This window comes from Heloderma suspectum, chromosome 8, assembly GCF_057233095.1.
Source record: "Heloderma suspectum isolate Gila_16-S chromosome 8, 16-S_ref, whole genome shotgun sequence".
Taxonomy (NCBI): domain Eukaryota; kingdom Metazoa; phylum Chordata; class Lepidosauria; order Squamata; family Helodermatidae; genus Heloderma; species Heloderma suspectum.
The window spans coordinates 34,473,654-34,500,962 of NC_139465.1; the positions used below are offsets into that span (position 1 = coordinate 34,473,654).

The following is a 27,309-nucleotide window of genomic DNA, read 5'->3' on the forward strand; positions in this document are numbered from 1 at the left end:
ACACAAATGTTGAATGGTTCTGTAAAACTGAATAGTGAATTACTTGGAGCATTGTTAAATCCATTCATACTGGAAGGCTTGAGCTGCTCTCCAAATTACTGTCTAATAATACCACAGCATTCCCCCAAGTCACTCCCAAATATGAAAACATAACATTGCAAGGATTAATGCATGCATGCAGGCTGGAGAAATAGATGCCCACTAAGTAACAAGGCTGAGTATCTCTAATATAGTGTAGGAGCTGGTATAGAGTGATGGTTAGGAGACTGAGGCGACTATCCTATACACACTTACTTGGGAGAAAGTCCCATTGAACTCAATGGGACTGATTGCTGAGTATTTTGTGTGCTGGTCCATAACATATAGTTCTCCAGGTAGCTTACAATTAAGGCATAGGATTGTGCTGTGACTTGCGTATGAGGTTTCGCTCCTGCCATGAACTCACTGGGTGGCCTCAGGCAAGCCACTCACTCAGCCTCAATCCCCCTATCTGCAATATGAGGGATAATAATAATGATTGACTCTAGAGGACTTTTATAACAATTACAACTAGATACTGCATGTAAAGTTCTTTGGACACTTGAACACTATATATACATGCGAGTGGGGGTGGAGATTCTTTATTTTGCAGAACTGCTCTTTGCTAGGTTATTTTAAGGTGCAGGAGTGAATGGCATGGGTGTTCCCATGCCATTAAGATGTAATGAGAGCCATTGTGGTGTCGTCATTAAAGTGTTGGACTAGGATTGCGGAGAAATCCCTATTCAGCCATGAAGCTTTCACTAGGGTTGTTGTGAGGATAACACTGCTGGGAGGTGGTGGGGAGATATGCGACCTTGACCTCCTTTGGAGGAAAAGTGCCATATAATAAATTAAATCAATGTGCGAAACCATTTTGGAAGATCTCCTGTGCTCATCAATGTGAGAGAAGCCTTCCTTTCCTTTTCCTGCCCATCAGTCAATTCCGTATTGCACTATTTGATCACCATTGATGATAACCTATCCTCTACAGTCCAAATTACCCCAAGGTTTTGGGTGGTCTGAATCAATGGCTGGGTTCACACAACACAACAAGACAGGTTGAGTAGGGGCTGAGTGCGGGTTGTTGTTGAACCATGGGTGGTTGTTTTGTGTTAACCACAAACAACCCACAAAGAGAACCCATGGTTTGTTGTTGGGTTGTGAATTGTGGGTTGTTCATGGTGATCAAGCAATGATTTTGTTAGCACGGCTGGGTTCACACAACACAACAACCCACAATTCAGCAACAACCCACTGTTCAATGACAACCCATACTCAATCCATATTCTGCCCACACTGGTGTTGTGTGAACCAGGTCAATGTCTCACAAATCTAAGAATTATCTTATAGGATCAGGTCAAACCTCTGTTTCCACTTTTAAGTCTTTTATCCACAGAAACAACATGGGTAATGTAGTGGCCAAAGAGAAGTCTGAATTGTTCCCACTCATCCAAGCTTACCCAAACTCAGACATTCTCCTTATGCTTGAAGTGTTACAGCTTGTTTACTATCCTTCTTTGGTAACAGAACTCTACTCCGTGTGCACCAATTAAATTAAATATGTCTGTTTTGTCTTATAATGTTGGGGTCATCCAATGAAACTGTGGTTAGATTCAGGACAAAGAAATAAAAGTACATCTTCATTCCACATATAATTAATGTAGGGGATTTAGTGACAGAAGATGTAGTAGCCATTGGCTGAGATCTTTTAAAATGGCGATTAGATAAAGGGGATTAGATAAAATCATGGAAGTGTGTTGATAGCTATTAGCAATGATATATGTATGGAACCTCCATCTTCAGAGCCAGTATACCACTGAATATGAAGTGAGTGAGGACAACATTGGATTTCCACTGCCTACAGCCCCTGCTTGTGGGTTTCCAGGAAATATCTCATTGGCTTGTGCAAAACAGGATGCCAGACTTGATCCATCTTTTAGTTGATCCTGCATGGCTATCATTATTATTACTACTTACTTCGGTATCTCACTAAAATCGCAAACAAAGTTTCCCCTATATAGCATCTGGGTCCTGCCTTTCTCTGCTGCTAAGAGAATCTTAATTTTAGGGAAAGCAGACTCAAACCAGCCTGATTTATTTATTTGTATACATATATATTCCACCATCTGGCCTTTTACAAACTCCCCCACCCCCCCGCCCACCTAGGTTGGCTTAAAATACCAATATGGAATACAATAATTGCCTAAAAACAATAAAATTAAGAAAATAAAAATTCAACATCAGTAAAATCACATTTAAGCAGCTATTTGCGATGAAGCTCCATTGATATTGGTGCTACTTACGAGTAATGATGTTTATGAGTTAATATTTTCCCTCCCTTTACAGCCCATAATAGGCTCTTCAGAAACAAAGACGTTGCGCCTGATAGGAGAACAATTGCAGGGGCTTTTCATTCAGGGACATTGGCTTTAACAAAGCCATTTCAGATTTTGACATTGTAAGTAATTGATTTACCTTTTCAAAATTGTTCTTGCGTGAGGAAAGAGAGAGAAAGTGAGAATAATTGTACAAAAAACTACTATTTTTTCCTGAAATTGAGCAAAATTACTATACTTGTAGTCAGGAGTCATCAGAAAACACATCTCTCCAATTGGTACTGCTTTATCCTTTTTCATATGACTCTTCAGTTAACAAATGTGGAAACATCAGAATGCTTATCCTTCCAAGATACAGTCGATGATATTTTGCACACTAAGATAAATTCAGCACTGCTATTTTTTTAAAAGGCACTGTTTATGTCAGAGATAAAGTAACATGATGAAGAAAAAGGCACTTTTGCCAGTAGAAAGTGCTATACAACAGCACTTAACGTCTGTGTATTTCTAAATGGTGAAAACAGAGTAGCAAAAGGTTATAATTCATGGATCAACACTTAGTTTATTCCATATGAGTACTATATTATGATATGTAATGTTGTAACTCAAAGTACTTACCTTGATCTTGATTCAAATGGTTTGTAGAATATTGAGCTAGATGATGGGCTTTGCACACTGAAAAGAGCTATGAACACTGAAAAGTGCTATATAAATTACCATGTATTATTGTTGGCAGAAGAGGCCATAGCTCAGTAGCAGAGCATGCAAAGGTCCCAGGTTCAATCCCTGGCATCTCCAGGCAGGGCTGGGAAATATTTCTTTCTGTAATTCTGGATAGCTGCTGCCAGTCAGGGTATACAACACTGAACTAAATGGAGCAATGACCCGACTCGGTATACCACAGCTTCCTACGTTCTTTGTGCCTATTACAACATTTGAACAAATGGTTACACGGAGTCATTAAAAATGCCCTGAACTACACAGCGTCTGTCTGTACTGTGGAAATGATTAAAATTGTGTAGTTCTAAGCCAGGCATTTTTAGTGCTGCCAGGTGAAGTCGGGAAATGCTCTATTTACTTTCTCTCTATTGACTAGCTGCATTCAGGCAAGACTGCCAGTGCATTGACATGGAAAGCAACAGAGACAGAACCATTTCAAACCACTGACATTATACTGCTTTATTTGCAAACTGAATTGCTCCTGTATGCACCAGTTACTTTTTATGGAGTGTTTGAATGTTGACGAAGCTTTAAAAGAGAAGGAAATAATGTGAAGGAGACTATCATAGAGAAGCTGTCATTTTTTAAAAAAATATATATAAATCTATTTCAGTTTTTTTTTCTTTTATTTGTTTGTTGAGGAAAACAACAAGACCCTGAATAATTTCAGAGGTCAATAGAATACATTAACGAAATAAAAGCACTTAGCAATTCACAATTTCATCTGTATGTGTTTTTGAGGCATTGTGAAAATAACACTGATGTAGTTTAATCCCCCCCCCGCCCCGTTGAGAATGTTTCTGTTTCATGAAATGATGTGATATCCAGAGTGTCGATTTAAAACTCATTCTGTTATATGGCTAACATTATGGAAAAATGCATCGGAAGCTAAGTGACATATAAGCACATAGTCATGTGAATTGACTTTTCTGTGTAAAAGGATTGGATAATTAGGAACCACACACTCACTGAAGCTCAGGCCATATCTTGATTCAAACTACCATCCCTGTGATTCAGCATTAATTGCATTATGTTTGGTAGAATGTAACAGCCAGTTCAACAGGGTCTTGTTGCCCTGACAGCTTTAGATGTCGAGTCTGTTCCATTATTGTGTCCTTCCATAGTCCAAAGCCAACAAAACGGGGAACCCCACGAGGAATGCCAAAAAGCCAAAAGCAAAGGGGTAGACGAAAAGGATGTTTTATTCAACCAAAAAAGGTCCAACATGTTTTGGACCACACACAAGTCCTTCTTCAGGGCAATTTAGTATAAAGTAAGAAGTGTTGTTTGGACATAGTGTAGGGGACTGGTGTCTGAAGAGCAAACAACACTTCCCTAGTTCACCTGTCAATTGTCTCCTCCATGCTAACATAGGAAGCCTTGAAAAAGTTTGCACATACACTGTGTGTGTGTGTGTGTGTGTGTGTGTCTGTGTACAGGTAATTCTACCAACACATAATTCTACCAGGAGGTAGGAACGTAGTACTCATTCTTTTATATAGCTAACATTAAGGGAAAATGCATTGGAAGCTAAGTGACATATAAACACATGGTCATGCAGATTGACTCTTCGATGTTAAATGATTTGCACAAGAACATAGGTACTTGGAGCAGCTTTCAAAATTTTAAAAGTACACCATACATGCAATATAATACATGCAATAATAAAATAACTGAACAAGCAAAAGCACTGTAGCCAAATAATATACTTCAATAACTAGGGACAAATTCCTGTTAGAAAGAAAGAAAGAAAGAAAGAAAGAAAGAGAGAGAGAGAGAGAGAGAGAGAGAGAAAGAAAGAAAGAAAAGAAAGAAAGAAAGAAAGAAAGAAAGAAAGAAAGAAAGAAAGAAAGAAAGTGTCTTCACTGAACATCTAAAGGCAGCAAAGATGGATCCTTCCTTGGTGGAAACATCCTGACAGAAAGGTCCTGCTTTTCATGTCCATCCACCACACCTCTTGCAGCGGAGGGTCATGGAGCAGAGCTTCCAATGATGATGATAATGTTTGGGCAGGTTTGTGCGAGAGGAGGCAGTTCTTAAGGTAACCTAGTCCCAGACTGTTCAGGGCTTTAAGGGTCAGCACCAGCCCTTTGAATTTAGCCCAGAAACAAACTGGTAGTCAGTGCTGATGGCATAGTATAGGAGTCATATGATCTGACCTGCTAGCCCCAGATTATAATCTGGCTCCTGTGTTGGAACCAACTGCAGTCTCAGAACAGTCTTCAAAGGCAGCACATTACAGTAGTAATTCAATGAAGATGTGACTAGGTGGGACCCCTAAGCTCACATGTGCTTCTTATGGGAGAATGCAACCATATGCAAAACAGGTTGTACACCTAATCCAGAATGACTGAAACTTCCAACCAACATCACCTCCATTCAATCCAGCACTGACATAAAACATCAATTCAGGATTTCTCTGAATACCTGTTCCCAGAGAACAAACAGGGGGACAAACAGCACTGCTTATGAGCATCTTGGGGGCATATGATCTCACACTGTATGAAATAGGATGCCAGTCTACATAAACCTTTGGTCCAATTCTGCCAGATCCCTCTTATACTAAATTCTTAATCTACTGATTTGAAGTTTGCAGCTGCATAAATCACACTCCCAAAAAACCAGCTTGTGATGGCTTTACCTGGTCACCATGACAAAAGTTTTCCCTGACAATGATAACAAGGCACTTGTTAGAGCATGCCTCTAATACAGCAAAAATAGTATATTGCCACAAACTTGCAAGAGATAGTGACCAGTTTCTAGGGCCAAGAACTGACTTCTAATGAGATTGTAGAAAAAGATGCAACATATAAACAGAGTTAAGCTGATGCAGTTATCCACCTCATAATAGTTGATAAATACGAGGAGGCGGCAGCGGAGGAGGAGTCATGCCTAGAAAGCCAGTAAACTACTGGTAATGTTTTGAGTATGATTCATAAACTCAAATTCTCTTAGATATGAACTTCAGTGGTCTCTTTCATAGTTTATTTTTTCTCCTGTTGGTGTCATTCTTTTACTTCATACACCATCCTCCTCCTCCATATATATATATATATATATATGAGGAATAATCTTGGCTGGCTGGTTATCTGGCTGTGGAATTCTTTGCTGAAAGGACTGTAGCCCTTCTGTTAACACAATACTTTTATCCAGTAATCACAGCCTGCAGGAGACAAAATAACAATTCATCTGGAAAATGAGATTAACTCATTTAAGTTAGGCAGTGATCACAGAGAGAAACCCGTTGGTGTTATCTGTTTGAACGAAAGCATACAGGTTTGAGGGCCATTCCGGTTCAGGGGGTCTGTGTAGTAGGTCCAGCTTGTTGAAAGTAATTGGGCCCTGTCAGAGCATGTCTTTGTGAGATATGGATATTACAATGGAATTCTATTAATCTCTGACAAATCCCCCCTCATCTGATAGAGACTGTATGCCCCTTTTCTTCAACCAAAACACCTTCTAAACCACCTTTGTACATGTACTGAGAAGGGTGTGTGTGTGTCCTTAAGCATCTGTATTATGTCACCCTTTTAATGTTTTGTCTTTGGAAATTAAATGAGCACAAAACCCCACATTTCATTTTGCTTGTGGTCAGTTTTAATGCTTAGCTATGCATTTAAAGTAGGGTTTTTTTTCAACCTCATGAGCAAAAATTAGCTTTCTCCCCTTACACAGACAAGTACAGTCAAACAGAACTGGAAGTATAGAACACTAGATGCTAAGAACCCTCTTTCCCCACCTTCTTTTAGGGGCAGGGGTCTTAAAACATTTTTATATCCATATCCCACTAGGCGTGCACTAGATAAGATATACTGTTGTGACTGATATAATTATATCTGATATAAGAGAAAACATAAACATAAACACTAAGTAATGAACACGCATTTGCAGCGATTCTCCTTTGTGGAGTCATGGAAGCAGAACCTTGTTGAAGTTAATAGGTGTTGTGTGCAAGTACGGATTTGCAAGTTTGGTGACAGGTAGCCAATGATGGGAAGTTCAGGAGCATAAGGCGTCTGGTGCAGATATGGAATGCAAAACATGCATGTACTGTGTCAGATATGAAGAGGACACATGTAGAAACAGCTGTGGGAGCTTTAAAAGTTAACCTGCAAAGGGCGGGCGGGCGGGCGGGCTAGCTGGCTTATTGATTACATTTATATCCCACCTTTTTTCCTTTTTAAGGAACCCAAGGCAGCATACATAATCCTCCTCCTCTCCATTTTAGCCTCACAACAACAACCCTGTGAGGTAGGTTGGGCTGAGAGTCTGTGATTGGCCCAAAGTCACCCAGTGAGCTTCTGTGGCCGAGTGGGGACCAGAACCCAGATCTCCTGGCTCCCAGTCCAACACTCTCGCCACTACACCACACTGGCTCTGTTTTCATGCTCACTGTTGATGTGTCCCTTAAAGCAAACTGCAGTAATTTGTGTTTGTAAAATATATGATTAGGCTGCAATCCTATGCACACCTTCCTGGAAGTCAGCCCCATTCAGTGCAGTGGATTTACTTCTGAATACACTTGCATAGATTGCAATGGGCTCTTTGTGAAGAAGGGAAGGATATAAATAACATCAAATGAATTAACTGTTAGCGTATCAGATATAAAGGTCAAACACAAATAGAAGTTTCTGTAAACAGCAGTACTTTCTGCCTGTGTTTGTCCTTTAAACCTGATGCACCAATAGTCCAAACCTATGCATGTCTACACAGATGTCCCATTAAGATCTGACACACTTCAAATGCATTCTGCATTCACTATCTGCCCCAGAATCCTATATCTGGGTGTATGTAGGATTGCATTGTAGGACTTACTTCTAAGTAAACATGCATAGGATTGTTAACGTATATTTTGCAAAAACAAATTGCTGCAGTTTCCTTTAAAAAGTACATGGAAGAGTGAAAACCATGAACAGGTTAATTTCCATATGCAGGGGTCTCCAACCTTTTTGGTCCTGTGGACACATTTAGGAATTTGAGACCATGCTGTGGGCACCACCACAAAATCAGTGGGTCACTGCTTTGGCGTCTACCTTTCACTTCTATGGATCTTAGGCTGCGTCTTATTCAGCAAAAACTTGTTTTGTGTCTATTGGACACCACAATGTCTCTTTAATAAGGGATTGTCTAATTTGGCTAATTGCTGGTGGTGCAATACAGCTAATGCTTCTTTTAAACATGTTTTGGCAATGTCCAGCAACTACTTCTTTTGGCAGAAAGTTATTACACAGATAATTGTTGTACTGGAACAATCTTCAATATTCACTGATGAATATACTCTTTAAAATTATTTATCTGCTTCATGGAAATTAATAAATGGGCACCGTAAATAGATTCTCCGCACCCTTTTGAAAACTAAAGGACTGATACTACAACACTGGAAGGATAAACACTCACCATCTATAATGCAATGGATTGAGGACCATATAACGCTTTCAGTATTTGAATGGGTGACATATAGACACCACCTTCAGATGGATACTTATCTCGATATTTGGTCCACTTTTGTTGAAACCCAGGTATAATTGCTAGAAAGTTGTATGCATTTCATACAAATCCATGTATATATATTAAAAATGGTAAATGATTATATATATAATTTTCAAAGAAAAAATTTGGGTGCCCGCAGGCATCGCATTGGGGACCCATTCGCGGGCGCCATTGGAGATGCCTATGGGTGCCATGGAGCCCATGTGCGACACATTGGGGACTCCTGCCCTATTGCGTAATTGTAAAGAAAATCGCAGCAATTTCCACGTGTAGGCTCTCTTCGTTTCATTTCATTTATTCTATTCCTATACTGCCCCACAGCTGAAGCTCTCTGGGCAGTTCATAGAAAATAAAACCCGTTAAAATACATTATATAAACTATAAAAACCATTCACATAATGACACAAAACAAATAACACACACAACAACAACATATACCTAAAACAGTTTAAAACAATCAGCCAGAGACAATCAGAGACTCATTATATGTTGCCAAATGCCTGAGAGAAGGGGGCAGTTTTAACCTGGCGCCGAAAAGATGACAGTGTTGGCGCCAGGCGGGCCTTGTCAGGGAGATTATTCCATAAATGGGGAGCCACCACTGAAAAGGCCCTCTCCCCCATATCCACATTTTTTCTCTCCATTCAGGCATCTGTATTGGAATACAGAATATATTTAATACTTCAGTGTAGTAGTAGATCAGACTCTTTGTCTATGTAGCCCAGTACTATCAGTGGGACTCCAGGGTCTCAGATGTCAACTGATATTTTAACTTTAGATGCCAGGGACTGGACCTTCTGCATGCCAATCATGTACTCTACCACTGAGCTATGGTCCCTCCCGAAAGTCAGCTTTATTCCCCAAAGTCACAGTTATGGGGTTCAGTAGGTGGAACTATGTCTACAATGCATGCAAGAACTGATTTCTGTTGAGACCATTTGTCAGTGTTCCTGTTTGCGCTGCTCACATGTATGTGCTGATCCCATAGATATTAGAGTTCAAACCTGCAGCAGCTGTTGAAATGGTAACCTGAAGGATGCAAGGCAGGGGATTACAAAAGAACATAAGAAGAGCCCTGCTGGAACAGACCATGGGTCCATCTAGTTCAGCATTCTGTTGACACAGTGGCCAAACAGCTGCCCATGTTAACCCACAAACAAGTCATGAGTGCAACAGCACACTCCCACCCATGTTCCCCAGCAACTGGTGTACATAGGCATACTGCCTCTGATACTGGAGGTAGCATATAGCCATCAGGACTAGTAGCCATTGATAGATTCAACCAGTTAAAAGGAACAGGTAGGAGATGATGGGGAAGACCTTGGCTTGAGACCCTGAAGAGCTGCTGTGAGTCAGTACACAATGCTAGGCTAGATGGACAAATAGTCTGAACTGGTATAAGAAAAATTCCTGTGTTCCTAAGACTCTTTGTACAGTGCAAGGAGTCTTAGGACTTGGGTGTCCAGGACTTGGCAGGGAGGGGGGTCTTGGGCATGATGCTGTCAGTGAGTCCTGCTTCCTGAGCGTACCCACCTCCTCACCATTGTTGCTGCCCATTTGCTCATCTCTCTGTGTCCATTCCAACCATCTCCCTGAGGGAGAGAACAAGGCACATGGAGGTTATTGAACCTCCTCCTTTTCCCTCTCACTGCTTGTCATCTCAAAGACGGCAGGCAAACAGGGAGCAATAGCGAGGAGGGGGAACAGCAGGGTTAGCAGCAGGGCTAGGAGGCTCCAGGGATTGGCAGTGGACCCCCTATTGGCACTTGAGCTTTTACAGGTCCCCAAAGATGCCGACCCCTGACACCAGCCCTCTCTGGACCCTTCTAATTCAAGCTCACTGGTCTGAACAATGCAGACACCTCGTTCTTCTAAGCTAAAGTTTGCCTTCTGTTCAGTTCCAGGCCTACCTTTATATTACTATCACCTTCCAAGTTCCTTTCTTTCCCCACTTTTCTCCTTTGCATCCCCCCCGCCTTCATCCTCTGCTTCTTCAGCCTCCCCTTGGCCTTTCACTGTTTCTTTCCCCTTCTTCTGTCACCTTCTTGCTTGATCTTCTGCTGTCTTTTCTTGCTCAGAGAAGAGTGAGCTATTAGGTCTTACATTCATCCAGGTTTCTCTACAAAAGCACTTCTGCTGGGTTTGGCAAAAGTTAGATATACTGTCAGGGCCAGAAATATTGGAACAAGGATAACTGTTTTGGCAGTTGGCCTCTGTACACCACCACATTGAAGTTGAAAGGAAACACACCCAGATGGGAGTGAAGTCAGGACTTTCAGCTGTAATTCAAGGGGTTTGGCAAAAGTGGGGCACTAACCATTCAGGAAGTACAGCCAGTGGCATACACACACACCCATCGTTGGTGGCTCATAAGTGATGGAACAGACCAACACCATTTCAAACTTAAGGATCGCCTTTAATAACTGGATGAAAATCCTTTGCAGTCAATGACTGCCTGAAGTCTGGAACCCATGGACATGACCCAGTGCTGAGTTTCCTCCCTCAAGATGCTTTGCCAGGTCTTTACTGCAGCTGCCTTCAGCTGCTGCTTGTTTGTGGGTCTTTCTGCCTTCAGTTTTGTCTTCAGTAAGTGAAAAGCATGCTCTATTGGGTGGAGATCAGGTGACTGACTTGGCCGTTGAAGAACATCCCACTTGTTTGCCTTGAGAAACTCTTGGGTAGCTTTTGCTGTATGTTTTGGGTCATTATCCATCTGCAATATGAAGCGGCGTCCTATCAGTTTGGCAGCATTTGGCTGAATCTGAGCAGAAAGTATAGCCCTATACACTTCAGAATTCATCCTGCTGCTTTGATCAGCAGTCAGGTCATCAATAAACATCAGTTTATGGCAACCATACATGCCCATGCCATAACACTGCCTCCACCATGTTTGACAGATGATGTGGCATGCTTTGGATCATGAGCTGTTCCTTTCCTTCTCCATACTTTTCTCTTCCCATCATTCTGATACAAGTTAATCTTGGTTTCATCAGTCCAAGAATCTTATTCCAGAACTGGGCAGGCTTTTTAAGGTGTTTGCTGGCAAAGGCTAATCTGGCCTTTCTGTTCTTGAGCGTTACCAGTGGTTTGCACCTTGTTGTGAAGCCTCTGTATTTACATTCATAAAGCTGTCTCTTGACTGTAGATGTTGACAATGACATGCCTACCTCCTCAAGAGTGTTCTTGACCAGGCTAGATGTTGTGAAAGGGTTCCTCTTCACCATGAGCAGCATTCTGCGGTCATCCACTTTAGTTGTCTTCCGTGGTCTTCCAGGCCTTTTGCTGTTCCTGAGCTTGCCAGTTAATTCCTTCTTTTTCAGGATGTTCCAAACTGTTGTGTTGGCCACTCCCAATGTTTTTGCTATCTCTCTGGTGGGTTTATTTTGTTTCCTCAGCCTAATGATGGCCTCCTTCACTCACATGGACACCTCTTTGGACCTCATGTGGGGAGTTCCAGTGAACAGCTACCAAATGCAAATGTAACACTCAGAACCACCTCCAGGCCTTTTATCTGCTTGATTGGTCATGGGGTACACAGGAAACAGGCCACACCTGGCCATGCTGCTGCTTGTCAGCCATTCGTTCCATTACTTATGAGCCACCAATGATGTGTGTGTGTGTATGCCACTAGCTGTCCTTCCTGAATGGTTAGTGCCCCACTTTTGTCAAACCCCTTGAATTACAGCTGAAAGTCCTGACTTTGCTCCCATCTGGGGGTGTTTCCTTTCAACTTCAATGTGGTGGTGAACAGAGGCCAACTGCCAAAACAGTTATCCTTGTTCCAATATTTCTGGCCCTGACTGTATATTTACATGTAACCTGTTAACTGATCAGTTTAAAAGGCCAGCCTGTTGATCAGCTTAAAGTCCAATCTAAAACACATATCCATATATTTAAATGCTGCTGCTGCTATTGTCACGTCGTCGTCGTCTTCTTCTTCTTCTTCTTCTTCTTCTTCTTCTTCTTCTTCTTCTTCTTCTTCTTCTTCTTTAGGTTAATATTTGTATGCATGTCTACAATGATAGCATATTTACAATGGCTGCTTTAAAAGCTGAAGTTGAGTAGCTGCAAGGAAGCTTTCTCTGTGCAGCATGTCAATTCTGCACAGCAAGGGAAAGAAGAGAATTAATTGTCTCAGATACAGATGTGGAAAAAGTGTTAGTGGCTTACGTTCCCTGAAATATTAGACAACAGAGCTTTTAATATGTGTTCAAAAATTCATAAGCAGTTGCTCACAATGAAAAATTGGACATGCCTGACTAAAATGTTGTAATCTAGGCTCCCTTGAATGAGTCCATTTCAGTCGGGGCTGGATTTGGCACTGAAACCGTCTTGGTCACCCTGTGGGATGACTTCTGTCAGGAGAGAGACCAGGAGTAGTGCAGTCCTGTTGATTCTGTTTAATCTCTCAACAGTTTTCAATACTGTCAAACATAGTATCCGCCTGGAGCATCTGCCTGTGTTGAGTGATGGTGGGACTGTCTTTTAGTGATTCCATTAATACTTGGTTGGCCTTTTCCAGAAGGAATTGCTGGGGGATTTTGGTTCACCCACATGGAATCTTTGCTTTGGGGGCCCCCAGGCCTCCCTCTTATCCCCCATATTGTTTAACATCTACACAAAAATGCTGAGCGAAGTGATTCACAGATTTGGAGTGTGTTGTCATCAGCATGTTGATGATGTGAAACTCCAGTTCTCCTTCTGTTTGGAACCAGGTGAGGCTGTGGGCATTCTAGACAAGTGCCTGGGTGTAGTAATGAACTGGATGAGGGCTAACAAACTGAGGCTCAATCCTGATGAGACACAGGAGGCACTGTTGGTAGGTGGTTCTTTGGTCCAGATGAGTGGGACTCAACCTCTTCTCAAGACAGTTGCACTCCCCCTGAGGGATCAGGTTCATAGCTTGGGGGCGCTCTTAGATCCATCACTGCCATTAGAGGCTCAAGTGACCTCTGTGGCATGGAGTGCCTTTTACCATGCTCTGGTACCCTCCCATTTGGACTACTGTAGTTTGTTGTACATACAACGGGTGCAAAATATGGTAGTAAATGTTTTATCCAGACTAGATGGCTTTAGACCTATAAAGGTCTTTTCAGCATGGGACCTCAGTGGAGGATGGAAAGATGGAAAGCTTCCTCCCAGATGTCCCTACCTGTGACCTAAGGTCATCTGTGGAGACTTTTCTTCAAGTGCACCCTCATTCTGAATCTCAGATGGTGGCTACTAGACAAAAGGCCTTCTCAATAGTGCCCCCCACCCTGAAGGAATGCTCTCTCCTACGAAATTCATCAGGCACTGACATTGTTTCCTTTCTGCCACCAGGTTAAGACTTTTTTGTTCTCACAGGTCTTTTAAATCTTTGTTGCATGTTGGTGGTTTTAATTCCTGTTTTATGTTTTGGCTAGCTTTAGGTCTTCATTTTTTTAAATCATATTTTATTGGGTTGGCTTTGTATTATGTTTCTATCATGTTGGCTTTTGCATTTGCTTCCATGTTTTTATTGTGTTGGATCTGTACTGCTGTGTTTTTACATCTTTGTATTTTGTATTATTCTGTTTTAAAATAATTGCACGACATCCAGATAACCCATTTTATAGGCATCTTATAAATATAAACAGTTAATAGCATAAAACAGCGAGACAAATTAATTGGTGGTCAGAATTCACTTACAGTTTTGTTAGCAATGATTTGCACTTTAGTTTTGAGTTAACTGCTTTAATTAGCAGGGCTGGTGGTAGAATTTGAAGATGGGAGCTCAGATGTGAGACGAGTTCAACCTCTGCTTGAAAAGCCCCATTTTGAGTATCCTCTATTGGATCTGGTCCTGTGTCACATTAGGGTTCACACCATGCTTCTTCTGCTGCCTAGTCTTCCCCTGACATTTCCCAAGACCCCCACCCCACCCCACCCCACCCCACCCAAAACCTTAGGAAGAGAGAGTAGGCAATAGACTTTGGAAATATCACTTCTGCATAGGAGAGGCCCTGAAGCTAACTTCTGAGTTGGAAAGTATGCTTGGAGTATTGTTTTTGACTGGGGATCGGGGGAAACAACCATGTGCCCTCTGCCTTCCCCAAGATAAGCCAGCCTGCCTGCCTGCCTGCCTGCCTGCCTGCCTGCCTGCCTTTCTTTCTTTCTTTCTTTCTTTCTTTCTTTCTTTCTTTCTTTCTTTCTTTCGTTTGCAGAAGGTGGGGATGGACTTAAGAAAAGTCAGGAGCTGCAATTCAGTTAGTTGTGCTTTGCAAGCATTTCTGTTGAACTCTCCAAAAACCCTTAAAGGGTTTTTGAGCACTTGGCAGGAACACTCCACAAGCCCAAAGATTTTCAGTGTGAGCTGGACCAGACTCACACATCACTAGTAAGTATTCCCAATTGCAAAGTGGACAAGAGGCCTTTCAGTAGGATTTCGGCCAAACCTGGTCAGTTCTTATTTCCTGAGATTTAATATGGCGCCAGCTAGGCCTCATTTCTCGTATGACTTACAGAAATGATTCTGCAAGCCCTAGAGACGTTACGTGTTTTTGGCAAATTGCAGAGGATTAATGATGGATGGATGTATAGGGACTGTGGTGGCTTAGTGGTTAAGACGCTGAACTGCAGACCGGAAGGTCGGCGGCAGGACAGCAGTTCGAGACTTGAGTGAGCTCCCATCTTCAGTCCCAGCTCCTGCCAACTTAGCAGTTCGAACGCAAGAAATTGCAAGGCACTGCTTCGGCGGGAAAGGTAACAGCGTTCCGTGCACCTCAGTGTTCAGTCATGCCGGCCACATGACCACGGAAGCGTCTTTGGACAGCGCTGGCTCTTCGGCTTAGCAATGGAGATGAGCACCACACCCTAGAGTCGGACACGACTGGCTGGGGACACCTTTACCTTTACCTTTTTTAATGATGGATGCGCAGCCAGAGAACCCAGGCAACAACAAGCAGGTTATCCCATAGCACTGGGAAGGTGCGGTTCCTGGGCCAGGTGTGATTCAGCTGTCTATTTAAACCAGAATAAAATTAACTAGGTTTCAATAGCTTGTCTGTAACCAAACCATAATATATAAAAACCAATCAAGAGAAAAGATGAAAGATTGAGCCTAATGTTGCCCGTGTTTACTGCCAAACTTTTAATTATTTTTATGTCAACACCAGTATTAAATAATATTTGTGTGATGAATTGTATAGGAGCATAAGCAATTCGTTTACTGTGAGAGCTCAGACTTTAAAAAAATAAGAATTGTGTTTCACCTCATTCAGACACTACGCTTTAACTGTAAAGTTCTCTCTCTCTCTCTCTCTCTGTGTGTGTGTGTGTGTGTGGGTGGGTGGATGGATGGATGGATGGATAGATAGATAGATAGATAGATAGATAGATAGATAATCCCACAGCTAAAGGGTTTTTTGTTATTGTTCCTCATACCTGTGTTAAACTACTTTTTAAAGAATATGTACAATTAGACTCTCGGTTCTGAGATTTATGTCTCTTTTTCATTTATCATTATCAGACTTATAATTTGGGGAAATCTACATTACAACTTTAAACTGGTTTCTAACCTGTTTTTAGCGATTACGGCTACCAAATACAGGAATTCTGGGAATTGTAGCTCTAAGAAGAGGGGCCGCTTGGGCAGGGGACAGGGGTCTCTAGCAAAGAATTCTCAGTACCTTCATGAAACTGCAGGATCCCTTTAGATAAACGAGTTTGAAACCAGTTTAAACTTGTAATGTAGATTGCCCTTATTAATCAGAATCATTCATAGGAAAATATATCTGTGTTTCCCTGAATTTACAAAGTGCCAACTGCAGAGGGGATCACTCAGTTCACACTGTCCAGGTTGGAGAGAGATTCATATTACTTCCATCTTTTCTTGGACACGTAACACAAGGTGGAAATGGCTGAGCACTTTAGCACCCAGGGCCGGCCAGCCTTGCAGCTCAAACCACCCAAGCAGCAGTATTCCCAGGGATTTCAAGAAGCAACATGTTCTTTCTTATTAATTAATTGATTGATTGATTAATTATTACATTTCTATCCTGCCTTTTTTCCTCAAGGAACCCAAGGCGGCGTACATAATCCTCCTCCTCTCCATTTTATCTTCACAACAACAACCCTGTGAGGCAGGTTGAGCTGAGAGTCTGTGACTAGCCCAAAGTCACCCAGTGAGCTTCCATAGCCAAGTGGGGAACAGAACCCAGATCTCCCGACTCCCAGTCCAACACTCTCGCCACTACACCACACTGGCTCTCAAGTATCCTCTTCCTCTGTGATGTTTAGACTTGGTTTGCACATAACACCAATTCATGGGTTGTTTAAATCATGGGCTGTTGGGGCCGTGAATGAGAGAACAACTGAAATGACTCCCATGCGCTCACCACTTCTATTTGGAATCAACTGTAATCAACAAACAAGGGCCTGCAGGAGAAGCTGCCACCATCGGGGAAGAGGCATGCCTGCTGCTGCTGCTGCCACCAACACCAGGCCTTCCCTGTGGACTTCTGCCTGGCAGACCGCCAGTCCCTGCAGGACCAGGCCCCCAGGTACTGAGCCAGCTGTGCTGCTTCCACCTGCCCCTTCCTATAGGGGCTACATAAGCTGGATGGCTGAGGTGGCCTGGGAGAGCCAGGGCCTGCAGGAGAAGCTGCCACCATTGGGGAAGAGGTGTGCCTGCTGCCGCCGCCGCCGCCACCGCCACCACCACCACCACCACCACCACCACTACTACTACTACTACTACTACTACTACTGTGGACTCCTGCCTGACATTATTTTTAAGGGGATTTTTTAAATTGTTGTTGTTTTAATTTCTAGGGGATTCTGTTGTGTTTTTAGAGGTGGGTAGCCTGCCTGATAGGCGGGAGCGAGGGGGCATGTGTCCACCTGATGGAGGCAGTGGGGGGAGTGTTCGGGGCCAGAACCTACCGAGGCTGGGCGGCAGGCACTGGTGGAGCGCTAGGGGCAGGCCATGCCAGGTAAGGGGAACAAGGGAGAGATGTGTGGTATCTCTCCCCTGCTCTGGGCCTGTCCAGAGCCAAGGATGGCTGGGGGAGGCGTGACTCCATCTTCTGGTCTTTGTTTGCTGCTCTGCAATGCCAGGTCTTTTACCCAGAAAACCTCTCTCATCCATGACATGATCCTGGATGAGGTTGCAGACCTGGCATGTATTACGGAGACCTGGCTGGCCGAGGCTGCTGCTCCAACACTTGCAGCCATGTGTCCAGCTGGATTTTCATATGCACAGCAGCCGAGGGCTAGGGATAATGGAAGGGGGAGTGGCTGTTACCTGCCGAGAGTCCTTGGTCTTCACCAGGCCCCCTCTCCGGGAGCCCAAGGTTGCTGAGTGCATGTACTAGAGGTCAGGCCTGAAGGGCAGTCTGGGGATTCTGCTCGTATACCATCCACCCCGCCGCACGACTGACTCCTTGGCCAAGGTGCTTGAGATGGTCTCTGATGTGCGTGTACAGTCCCCTAACTTATTGGTGTTGGGGGACTTCAACGTACATTCAGAGGCCATCCTCACAGGAGCACCTCAGGACTTCATGGAGACCATGGCTTCCTGGGAGCTGCACCATATTCTAACTGGGCCCACCCATGTAGCTGGTCATGCACTAGACGTTGTGTTTGTTTCTGGAGAAGTGGGGAGTTATCTGGAGGTCGGGGGTATATCCACCACGCCCTTGTCATGGTCAGATCACTATCTGGTGACATTAGACTTCTCGGTTCCACAACCCCTCCGCAGGGGTGGAGGACCCATTAAAATGGTCCGCCCCAGGTGTCTTATGGATCCGAATGGATTCCTGAATGCGCTTGGAGATTCTCTGGGACTCGCCAACGGCCACTCGGTCGAGTCCCTGGTGGGTGGCTGGAATGCTGCAATCACTGGGGCATTAGATCGGGTGGCTCGAAACGCCCTCTCCCCCTGAACAGGGCTCGGACGGCACCATGGTTCAATCCGCAGTTACGAGCTCTGAAACAGGAGGTGGGACGGCTAGAGTGCCGGTGGCAGAAGTTTTGCTCCAAGGACGATCAGACACAGGCTAGAGCTGTATCTTCAGCCTATCATGTGGCGGTGAAGGCAGCTAAAAAGGAATATTATGCTGCCTCTATCGCGTCTGCAGAGTGCTGTCCCAGGAGGCTGTTCCAAGTGGTCCGGAGCCTGGTCGGTCCTGTGGCTCCAGAACCACTGGAGCATTCTAAGGCCTCCTGTGAGGCCTTGGCAAGGCACTTTGCAGATAAAATTGATCAGATTAGGAGTGTTACTCCGCACGCTGTGGATACAGTTAGTGAGCAAGAGGTGGCCTGTGGCAAACCGGTTTTGTGGGATCGGTTCCAGCTTCTTCCTTCTGATGAAGTGGACAAGGTGCCTTCATCTCTAAGGCCGACCACCTGCTTACTTGATCCTTGCCCATCTTGGCTCATTATGGGCTGCAGAGAGAGACTGGGTGAGGCGATCAGGGTGGTGGTGAATGCCTCCCTTGTGGAGGGAGTGATGCCATCAGCCCTCAAGGAGGCAGTGATAAGACCACTCTTAAAGAAGACCTCCTTGGATCCCCAAGTTCTGAACAACTTTCGCCCAGTCTCAAATCTGCCTTTTTTGGGGCAAGGTGATTGAGGGGGTGGTGGCGATGCAGTTGAAGGCACACTTGGAAGAAACCAATTATCTAGACCCATTTCAGTCGGGCTTCAGGCTTGGGCATGGGACAGAAATGGCCTTGGTCGCCTTGGTGGATGATAGGAGGAGGGCTCTGGATAGGGATGAATGCGCCTTCCTTGTTCTCCTCGACCTCTCAGAGGCTTTTGATACCGTTGACCACGGTATCCTCCTGGACCGCCTGGAGGGGTTGGGCATTGGAGACACCGTATTGCGGTGGTTCCGGTCCTTCCTCTCTGGCAGGTACCAGAGGGTAGCACTGGGAGAGGAAGTTTCGGACCCGTGGCCACTCACTTGTGGGGTGCCACAGGGTTCCATCTTCTCCCCGATGCTATTTAACATCTATGTGAAGCCACTGGGGGCTATCATCAGGAGGTTTGGGGTGCGGTGTCATCAATATGCGGATGACACGCAGATCTACCTCTCGTTCAAATCTTCACCAAGGTTGGCTGTAGAATCCATGTCCATATGTCTGGAGACGGTGAGTGGCTGGAGGGGGAGGAATAAGCTGAAGCTGAACCCTGACAAGACCGAGGTACTTTTGGTAGGAGACAAGAGGAGGCTGGGGGATGTTGACCTGGTGTTGAATGGGGTACGGCTACCCTTGAAAGACCAGGTCCGCAGCCTGGGGGTCATTTTGGACTCCCAGCTGTCCATGGAGGCTCAGGTGTCAGCTGTGAGTCGGACAGCGCTGTATCAACTCCATCTGATATGGCGGCTGTGCCCCTTCCTTCCCGACCATCTGCTCTCATCGGTAGTACATGCCCTGGTCTCCTCTCGTTTAGACTACTGTAATACGCTCTATGTGGGGTTACCCCTGAAGATGGTTCGGAAGCTGCAGCTGGTACAGAACGCGGCGGCTCGCCTGATTAAAGGCAGCTGCCGGCGAGATCACATCACTCCAGTGCTGAAGGAGTTGCACTGGTTACCAGTTGTTTTCCGGGCCCAATTCAAGGTGTTGGTTTTGAACTTTAAAACCCGATATGGTTTTGGCCCAGCCTATCTTAAGGAGCACCTCCAGCAACACCAGACAGGCCGCTTAACAAGATCAGCCTCGGATGGCCTTCTCTCTGTCCCATTATCCAGGACAGCTAGACTGGTGGGGACTAGGGAGAGGGCCTTTTCTGTGGTGGCCCCCACTCTGTGGAACTCCCTCCCTAGGGAACTCCGCCATGCCCCCTCTTTAATGAGCTTCTGCCGTGCATTAAAAATGTGGTTGTTCGGGCAGGCATTTGGGGTGGGTTAGGGTATTTTAGAAAACATTTTTATTGTAGAATTGTATTGTTTTAAACTGTTTTATTATATGCTGTACATCGCCCAGAGTGGCTGGGTGACCAGCCAGATGTGCGATTAATAAATTTAAATAAATAAATAAAGGAATGCCCTGCTCCTGGGTTGTTTGATGTGATGTCCGAACTCTGGCTTGTTGAGAGATAAACAACTCAGAGTTTTAACCCAACAACAAACTATGGATGACTCTTTGGTTAAACTCTGGCTTGTTTGACCCTAAACAACTCAGAGTTCTAGGTTCTGATGTAACATCAAATAGCACAGGAACAGGGTGTTCCTGGGTTCTTGATTAAAGCTGATTCAAAATGGAAGTGTATGGGAGTCAGCATATTCATTCCCTCACTCACAGCCCTGACAAATCATTGTTTAAACAATGCACAGGTTGTCATTACATATGAATGGGGAATTACTTATGTATTTCTATTTCTTTTATTTAATACTTTCATTTCCTCCCTTTCCACCAAGTGTAGGCCTCACAACAAATTATTAAAAGCAATCAATTGAAACAAAACAAATCAAACACAGCAAGTCCAAAATGCTATAAGTGTCAAACAAGTGCAACACACCACTTCACACCAATGACGTAACACTAAAAGGCTGGGGAAACTAATGTTTTTCATTGGTTGGTGCCTAAAAGTATGTGTGTGTCCCTGATGGAAATACTTGGGTGCCATGAAACAAAAGGCCCTGTCCCAAGTTGTTATTAAGCTCACCGGCACCTAGATTGGGGCACCTGCAAAAGATCGTAACGTACGGGCAGGTTCCTTTGGGAACAAATGAGCTTTTTAAATATCCTAGTCACAGACATCTACAGTTTTGGAACAAGTTTTTTAACTATGTAAAAAAAAAAAAAATGGGCAGCTGTTGCAAGGGCCCTTAGGGTGCCCTTAGATTGCATGGTGAAAGCGAGTAGAGCTTCAGGATGCCTTGGGTGAGGGAAAGGTCTTGCAGAAAGCCAAATAGCTTTCTTTCCCCTCCCTACTCTGGGCATATTTAGGCTAACTGTGGTCTTGCCAGCTGCACAGCTAACACTGGATGGATGCTGATTCCCCCTTGAAGATTTGCAGTGACCAGTGTAGAATAACATACTTTACAGCCCTGGCTTATATGATGTTTTTATTCTCCTCAGTTAGACATTTTCACGTTGTAGTTATAGGTATGGTGTAGCAGCTTCCAAAACAACAGCAACAACATCTGCAGATCATGTCTGTTACAGCCATGATATATGTAACCAAATTGTATAGCCTTTTGCAAGCACAGTACCTCCTCAAGAAAAATTGGCATTTTGCATAAGAAATTATTGTAAAAGTAGTTTAAGTCATGCAAATGTTTGTGGTGAGGGGTTATCATCATGAAGAAACAGTTTCATTTTGGTTCTTTTTTCCTTTTCTTTTTTTATGACAACCAGACCGCACTCATAACATTAGAAGTCTTTAGAGTGCTCTGGAAATGCTTAATTTACATTACAGTACATTATATGAATTTACTAAATAATAATTTACATTTACTGTAACTTCAAATGCTTTGAGTCTCTGGAATAACATTAGATCCTGTCTGGTTTGATATAGCTTAGGTTTAACATGGAAATACAGTATTTTCACAGCACTTGCTTTAACGTTTATAGGGATGATAAGCATTAACTGAAAGCAATTTTTGCTTATGATGGCACAAGTATATAACATTGTCAGACTGCAAACATTAGAAGTTTTCTCCACTTTATGGGAAATGGTTCAGAACCTAGCCCTTTTTTTCCTTTTTTTCTGTCTGCATATGTATTTATAGAGCCAATATTCACTGTATCATTTGTTTGCTTTTAATGTTGACCCAATATGGGTTTTTTTTCTTTAATTGTCTGGGGTATTAATGGTACATTATGCCATCATGCAGATGTTCAGTAGTGTCATATAGATTTATGTACTATGGGATGCCATATTCACATTTTTCAGCTAGTTCTTTTGGAGTTGGGAGAGGGAAGAAGGATATGCAGTTCAGACATTTCCCGATTTGGGGTTGTTTCTGTTTGTACAAGCAGTTTATTTGGCCCACCGTGCACCATGTGATCTTGTTAATTTGAACTTGTTTCCAACTGCATTCTTATCTGGCATGATGAAAATGTATACCTAGATGAAAAAGTATACATTGCTTAGCAGCCTTCCCCAACTTGGCATCCTCTAGATAGGTTGGACTATAACTCCTATAATGCCCCAGCCAGCTTATAGGAGTTGTAGTCCAACATATCTGAAGGATGCCAGGAAAGCTGGCTTAGAGGTCACTACTGAAATCTACAAAAACCTCAGTTTGGGTCTATTAGAAAGAATCCAGAAGCAGAACTAAGATAATACCTTCCACACCAACTGAAACTTTTGGATGTAGATGTTGTGCTGGGTGCAAAACAGATTTAAGGTTTCAGCAAGGATAACTGGGGTCAAAATAACAATCACGGTTCTCACTTTGAAGTATCAAAGCCAACATCTTACATCTTGAGACAATTACAGACTATAGACTTTGGGGCTCTCCCATTATGCCCACTTCCCCCCCCCCTTTTTATATTTTTCTTTACATCCATCGTGATGAAGCACTGTGGGGAACTTAAACATATGCTCACTACTTTTTTGACATTTCAGTTTTCCTAACAAAGGTAGTTTCCTACTGCAAGCAGGTAAACCTTGAGATTACTTGACAAATGGATAAAGGAAGCTTTTTTTTTTGCTTTCAGAAACAAGCCTATATCCAACCAAGAACTTGGCTGCATTCACTCAGTATGATGATTCAGATGGCTTTAAAAAGGAGATTGGACAAATGTATTTAAATGCATTAAAAAGAGATAGAACAAATGCATCATTATCATTTAAAATATTCCGTTGCCTTTGAAATGGCATTACAGCCTACAAACAAACCAATAGACTTTCAACAGAGTGCATTGAAGGATCATCAAGTTAATCATGTGGCTGTGTTTTTGAGAAGGTGCCTAGATACAAACCCTAGTTCATCACACGAACATGAGGCCATTTTGCTTGTGTACGATCCATGACAATTTTTCTTTTGCCGGTCTGGTTTGAGTTTGCATGGTGTCCATTCACAGAACTGTTCCACCATGAGCCAAGATGCTACTTTGCCACCACACGTGATTCAGGAAGGCTGTGACGGCCATCTTTGGACACATTTCTTCTTGTCAAACATAATTCCCTTTGTGTGTAATGGGGGAATAATAGACAAGGATTTTTGTGATGACAAGCAGAGGATTATAAATCACTTTGTATATCAAGTGGCACCTAAATTATTAGTAATCACACAGCAATTACAGAAAGTCAACTCCCAATATTCCATCCCACTCTTTCAGTGTCATACTGTAAGATGATCAAGAAGAAGAATCCAACATAAAGACCTGTCTTAATTCTTAATGGCATGGGTCACTGGAACAGATAGCAAATTTAGCCCCCCCCCCCCAGTTCTCTGAGTATACCCCTTTCCCTTTCTCCCATATAAGTAAAAGTTTAATTCCTACGTAGAAAAATAAGGTGTTCCACCTTGGCAACAATGTTGCAGTGGGCTACGCACTTCCAATTAATTATGGATACAGATTATGAATAGTAATGGAATTATCATTTTGTTTGTATGTGTTATAGTCGTCACAATAAAATGTATTCCCAATAATACTACTGGATTTTTTAATTCGTTATCTTTGTGTTTTACAGTTACCATAGCAGTAAAATTTATATGCAACAGTATTATTACAATTTTCAAAAAAAAAAAAATGTTTTGTTTGTTTTGTTTGCTTTAAATTGATAGCAGTAACGTTTAGTCCCAACAATACTACTGTGTTTTTTATGTCCTTAAAAGTTACCATAAATGATAAGTATTACAACAGAATGCTTGTAAATATAAAAAAGATCCTTCTCGGAAAAAGCGAGAAAGGTGCTGTGTCAGCAGGAGCTTTCTCTTTTTATCATGGTGGGACCCATGTTCTTTGATAGAGTGATTGGTGGGTTGTAAGATACGAAAGGTTGAGAACTGCTGTTGTCTGGTACAGTTAATTGACAGAAAAGACTTGCCATAGGACTACTCTGCTTCACTGTTATCCCACTGAACCAGAAGTGTGCCCTAGGAAGCGTGCTTCAATCTCTCCTTTTGAAATCAATGCGACTTTATCTGGATCTTGCCCATTATTCTCATTCTCTCTCTCTCTCATGTTTTAGTAGGAATGCCACAACAATAGAATACCTGTTTTGAAGCTCAGTTAAGTTTATTCATTTATTTATGTTCAGGCAATGTTAGAGTCTCTTTGAAATCCTGAGAATTATTTTTTGCAGTGAGGGGACAAATAAGATCCATAGTATTCTCCACCTTACACGTCACCCTCGAGCACTCTTAGAATCTCTTCATCTTGGATGATAACTCTGAGACCCAAGACTCACCAACGTTCCAGGCACTAATTCTATTGTCTTCTTCTGCTGACACAGCACCTTTCTCCATTTGTTTTTAAGAGGTACTGGGGTAGAGTAACAGAGGGCCTCATTAAGGCCCATCTTTTATCCTACTTCATATTTTATTCTGATTTTTTTAAGATGCTTTCAGCAGAAGGAAGTAAAAAGAAAAGAACAGAACATCATTTTTTTATTGCCCCTCAGCACCGAGCCCTCCCTCCCAGTGTCAGAAATATCCCATAGTTACAGTTATGGAAAACTTCACAATAGGATTGGTGCAACCAGAAGGCTACTGATTCACAGGTCATTGAAAGTATCAAGTCCTAAAGCTTCCTTAAGAGAAAACCACTATGCAAATAAAAGAAGGGGGACTAAAAAGGGGGGGGGGGCAGAGAATGGAGAGCTTATTTAAATGTGGTTGGATTTACAATCTTTCATTGTTATGCTCCTCTAGCTCTTTGGAAAGGATCATGCATTTCTATTTTTATATTGGCTTGTTATTGTGTCCTTCCAAGGTTGTAATGGGATTGCAAAGAACAATCTGCTCTTTCTGCTCCTTGACACTTCAGCAGAAATATCCCCATTTATTCCTTCCTTCATTCAAGGAATTTGTATATAGCTTTCAAAAGCTCAAAGTGGTTTACATAAAAAATGAAACACCATTTAAAGTTAACAACTCCCCCCCCCCAATAAAAATTAGGGGCCCAAATGTTATGCTGAGGCCTTTGTTTCTCCTCTTTTTGCCTTCCTGTCAGGATGCACAGGCCTTTTAAGTATCTCCTAGAAAGATGCAGACAAGCTGTCCAAAATGGACTTTCTCAGGCTGATGGTACTCTGTTCATGAGCTTGGTTATATGAGCTCCCTCAGTTGAGCTGCTACTCTCTAGCCTCTTTTAGTTGGTTACAGACGGATGTTCAGCCACTGATGCAGACTGAACTAGTGCTGTGCCAAAAATGTCGCTCACATTTTTTCCACCCGCTCTCATTCATTTTGATAGAAAAGAAATTGCTTTCGAAAAGAAATTCAAAGGTGGAGAAATTTCGGAGAAATTCTCATGGGTTGTGTTTGGGGTTCTTGTGCTTACCTTACTTAGGAGGTGGCTGAGGAGTGTGCATGAGTATCCTGTCTGTCATCGTACAGTATTCTCTGTGGCAGCCGACAGCCTCCTTGGCTTCCAGCACTTCAGTTAAAGCCATCACAAGGAAGACATCATGAGGCAATTCCTCCCATGAGCTTTTTTCAGTTCAAGAAAAAGAGAGCTAATGTGGTTTAGTGGCTAGAGTGTTGGACTGGGAGTTGGGAGACCCAGGTTCTACTCCCCACTCAGCCATAGAAGCTCACTGGGTGACTATGGTCCAGTCACAGACTCTCAGCCCAACCTACCTCACAGGGTTGTTGTTGTGAGGCTAAAATGGAGAGGAGGAGGATTATGTACGCTTCTTGGGTTCCTTGCAAGAGGAAAAAAGGTGGGATATAAATACCATACCATACCATACCATACCATACCATACCATACCATACCATACCATACATAAATAAGAAATGCAGGTGGCCTGGGGGGCTGAAGAGCAACACAAAGATGGGTAATAGAGAGAGAAAAAACACAGAGCAGCCTTGGCCACCTCGTAGTGATTAGGTAAGCTCAAAAATACCCCCAAAAGAAATGCAGAATTCTCCCTCATAAAAGCAGAAGCCTCAGCACAGTTGATGCTTTTGCCACTTACAGAAGCAGAGCAACAACCCCCCCCCCCCAAAAAAAAACCCTTAGGGAAAAAAGGAAGAAGCTGTGCTGCAAGCCCTGCCAATAGTGAGCCCTATCTGTGAGAAACTGTTGGAGAATTTCCCCTCCCCTAGGAGAAATCCCCCCTCCCCGCCGCCCACAAATAGGCTGGAGAATTTGGAGAGGCCGTTTGCGCACAGTTCTAGATGGAACAGTACATAAGAAGAGTCCTACCGGATCAGATCCGAGGTCTATTTCAGAGGTGGGGGAACCTCTTTCAGCCTGAGGATTGAATTCCTTTCAGAGGAGTTTTCAGGGACCACATTCCAATGCTGGGCAGGGCCAAAGGCAGAAGGGGTGGTGGCAAAGGCAAAAAGGGCCTGGCTAAAATACAAAACAAAACCACCCAGCATATTGTAGCCTAAAGCTCTTCCTGCCAGCAGCTCAACCTTAGGAGAGGCATTGCAACCTTTTAGAATGGGGGTAAAGAAGTCACAAAACCCAGGAAACTACCAAGCAATTGGTGGTTGGGGGGACGGGGTGGAACCAGAGCCAGAGCCAGAGGACCAGATTGGAACGCCTGGAGGGCCAGATTTGGCCCCTGCGCTGAGGTTCCCCACCCCTGGTCTATTTAATCCAGCATTGTGATTCATGCAGGGGCCAACAGAGGCTTC

The 27,309-nt window shown here is 43.3% G+C and overlaps 1 protein-coding gene across 6 annotated transcripts in view; it reads left to right on the forward strand.

Moving 5' to 3' along the window:
- Positions 1-27,309, forward strand: part of WWOX (WW domain containing oxidoreductase) — an 879,648-nt gene that overhangs the window by 407,860 nt on the left and 444,479 nt on the right. Inside the window, exon 9 of one of the 6 annotated variants that reach the window (XM_084811933.1) lies at positions 23,207-24,232. The exons of 3 other annotated variants lie outside the window; for them this stretch is intronic. In XM_084811933.1, coding sequence (XP_084668059.1) covers positions 23,207-23,299 — 93 coding nt within the window. In that variant the 3' untranslated portion in view covers positions 23,300-24,232. Of the gene's footprint in view, positions 1-16,603; positions 16,770-23,206; positions 24,233-27,309 lie in introns of those variants that run through there. 2 more of the 6 variants (XM_084811937.1, XM_084811935.1) reach the window with 2 other exon arrangements.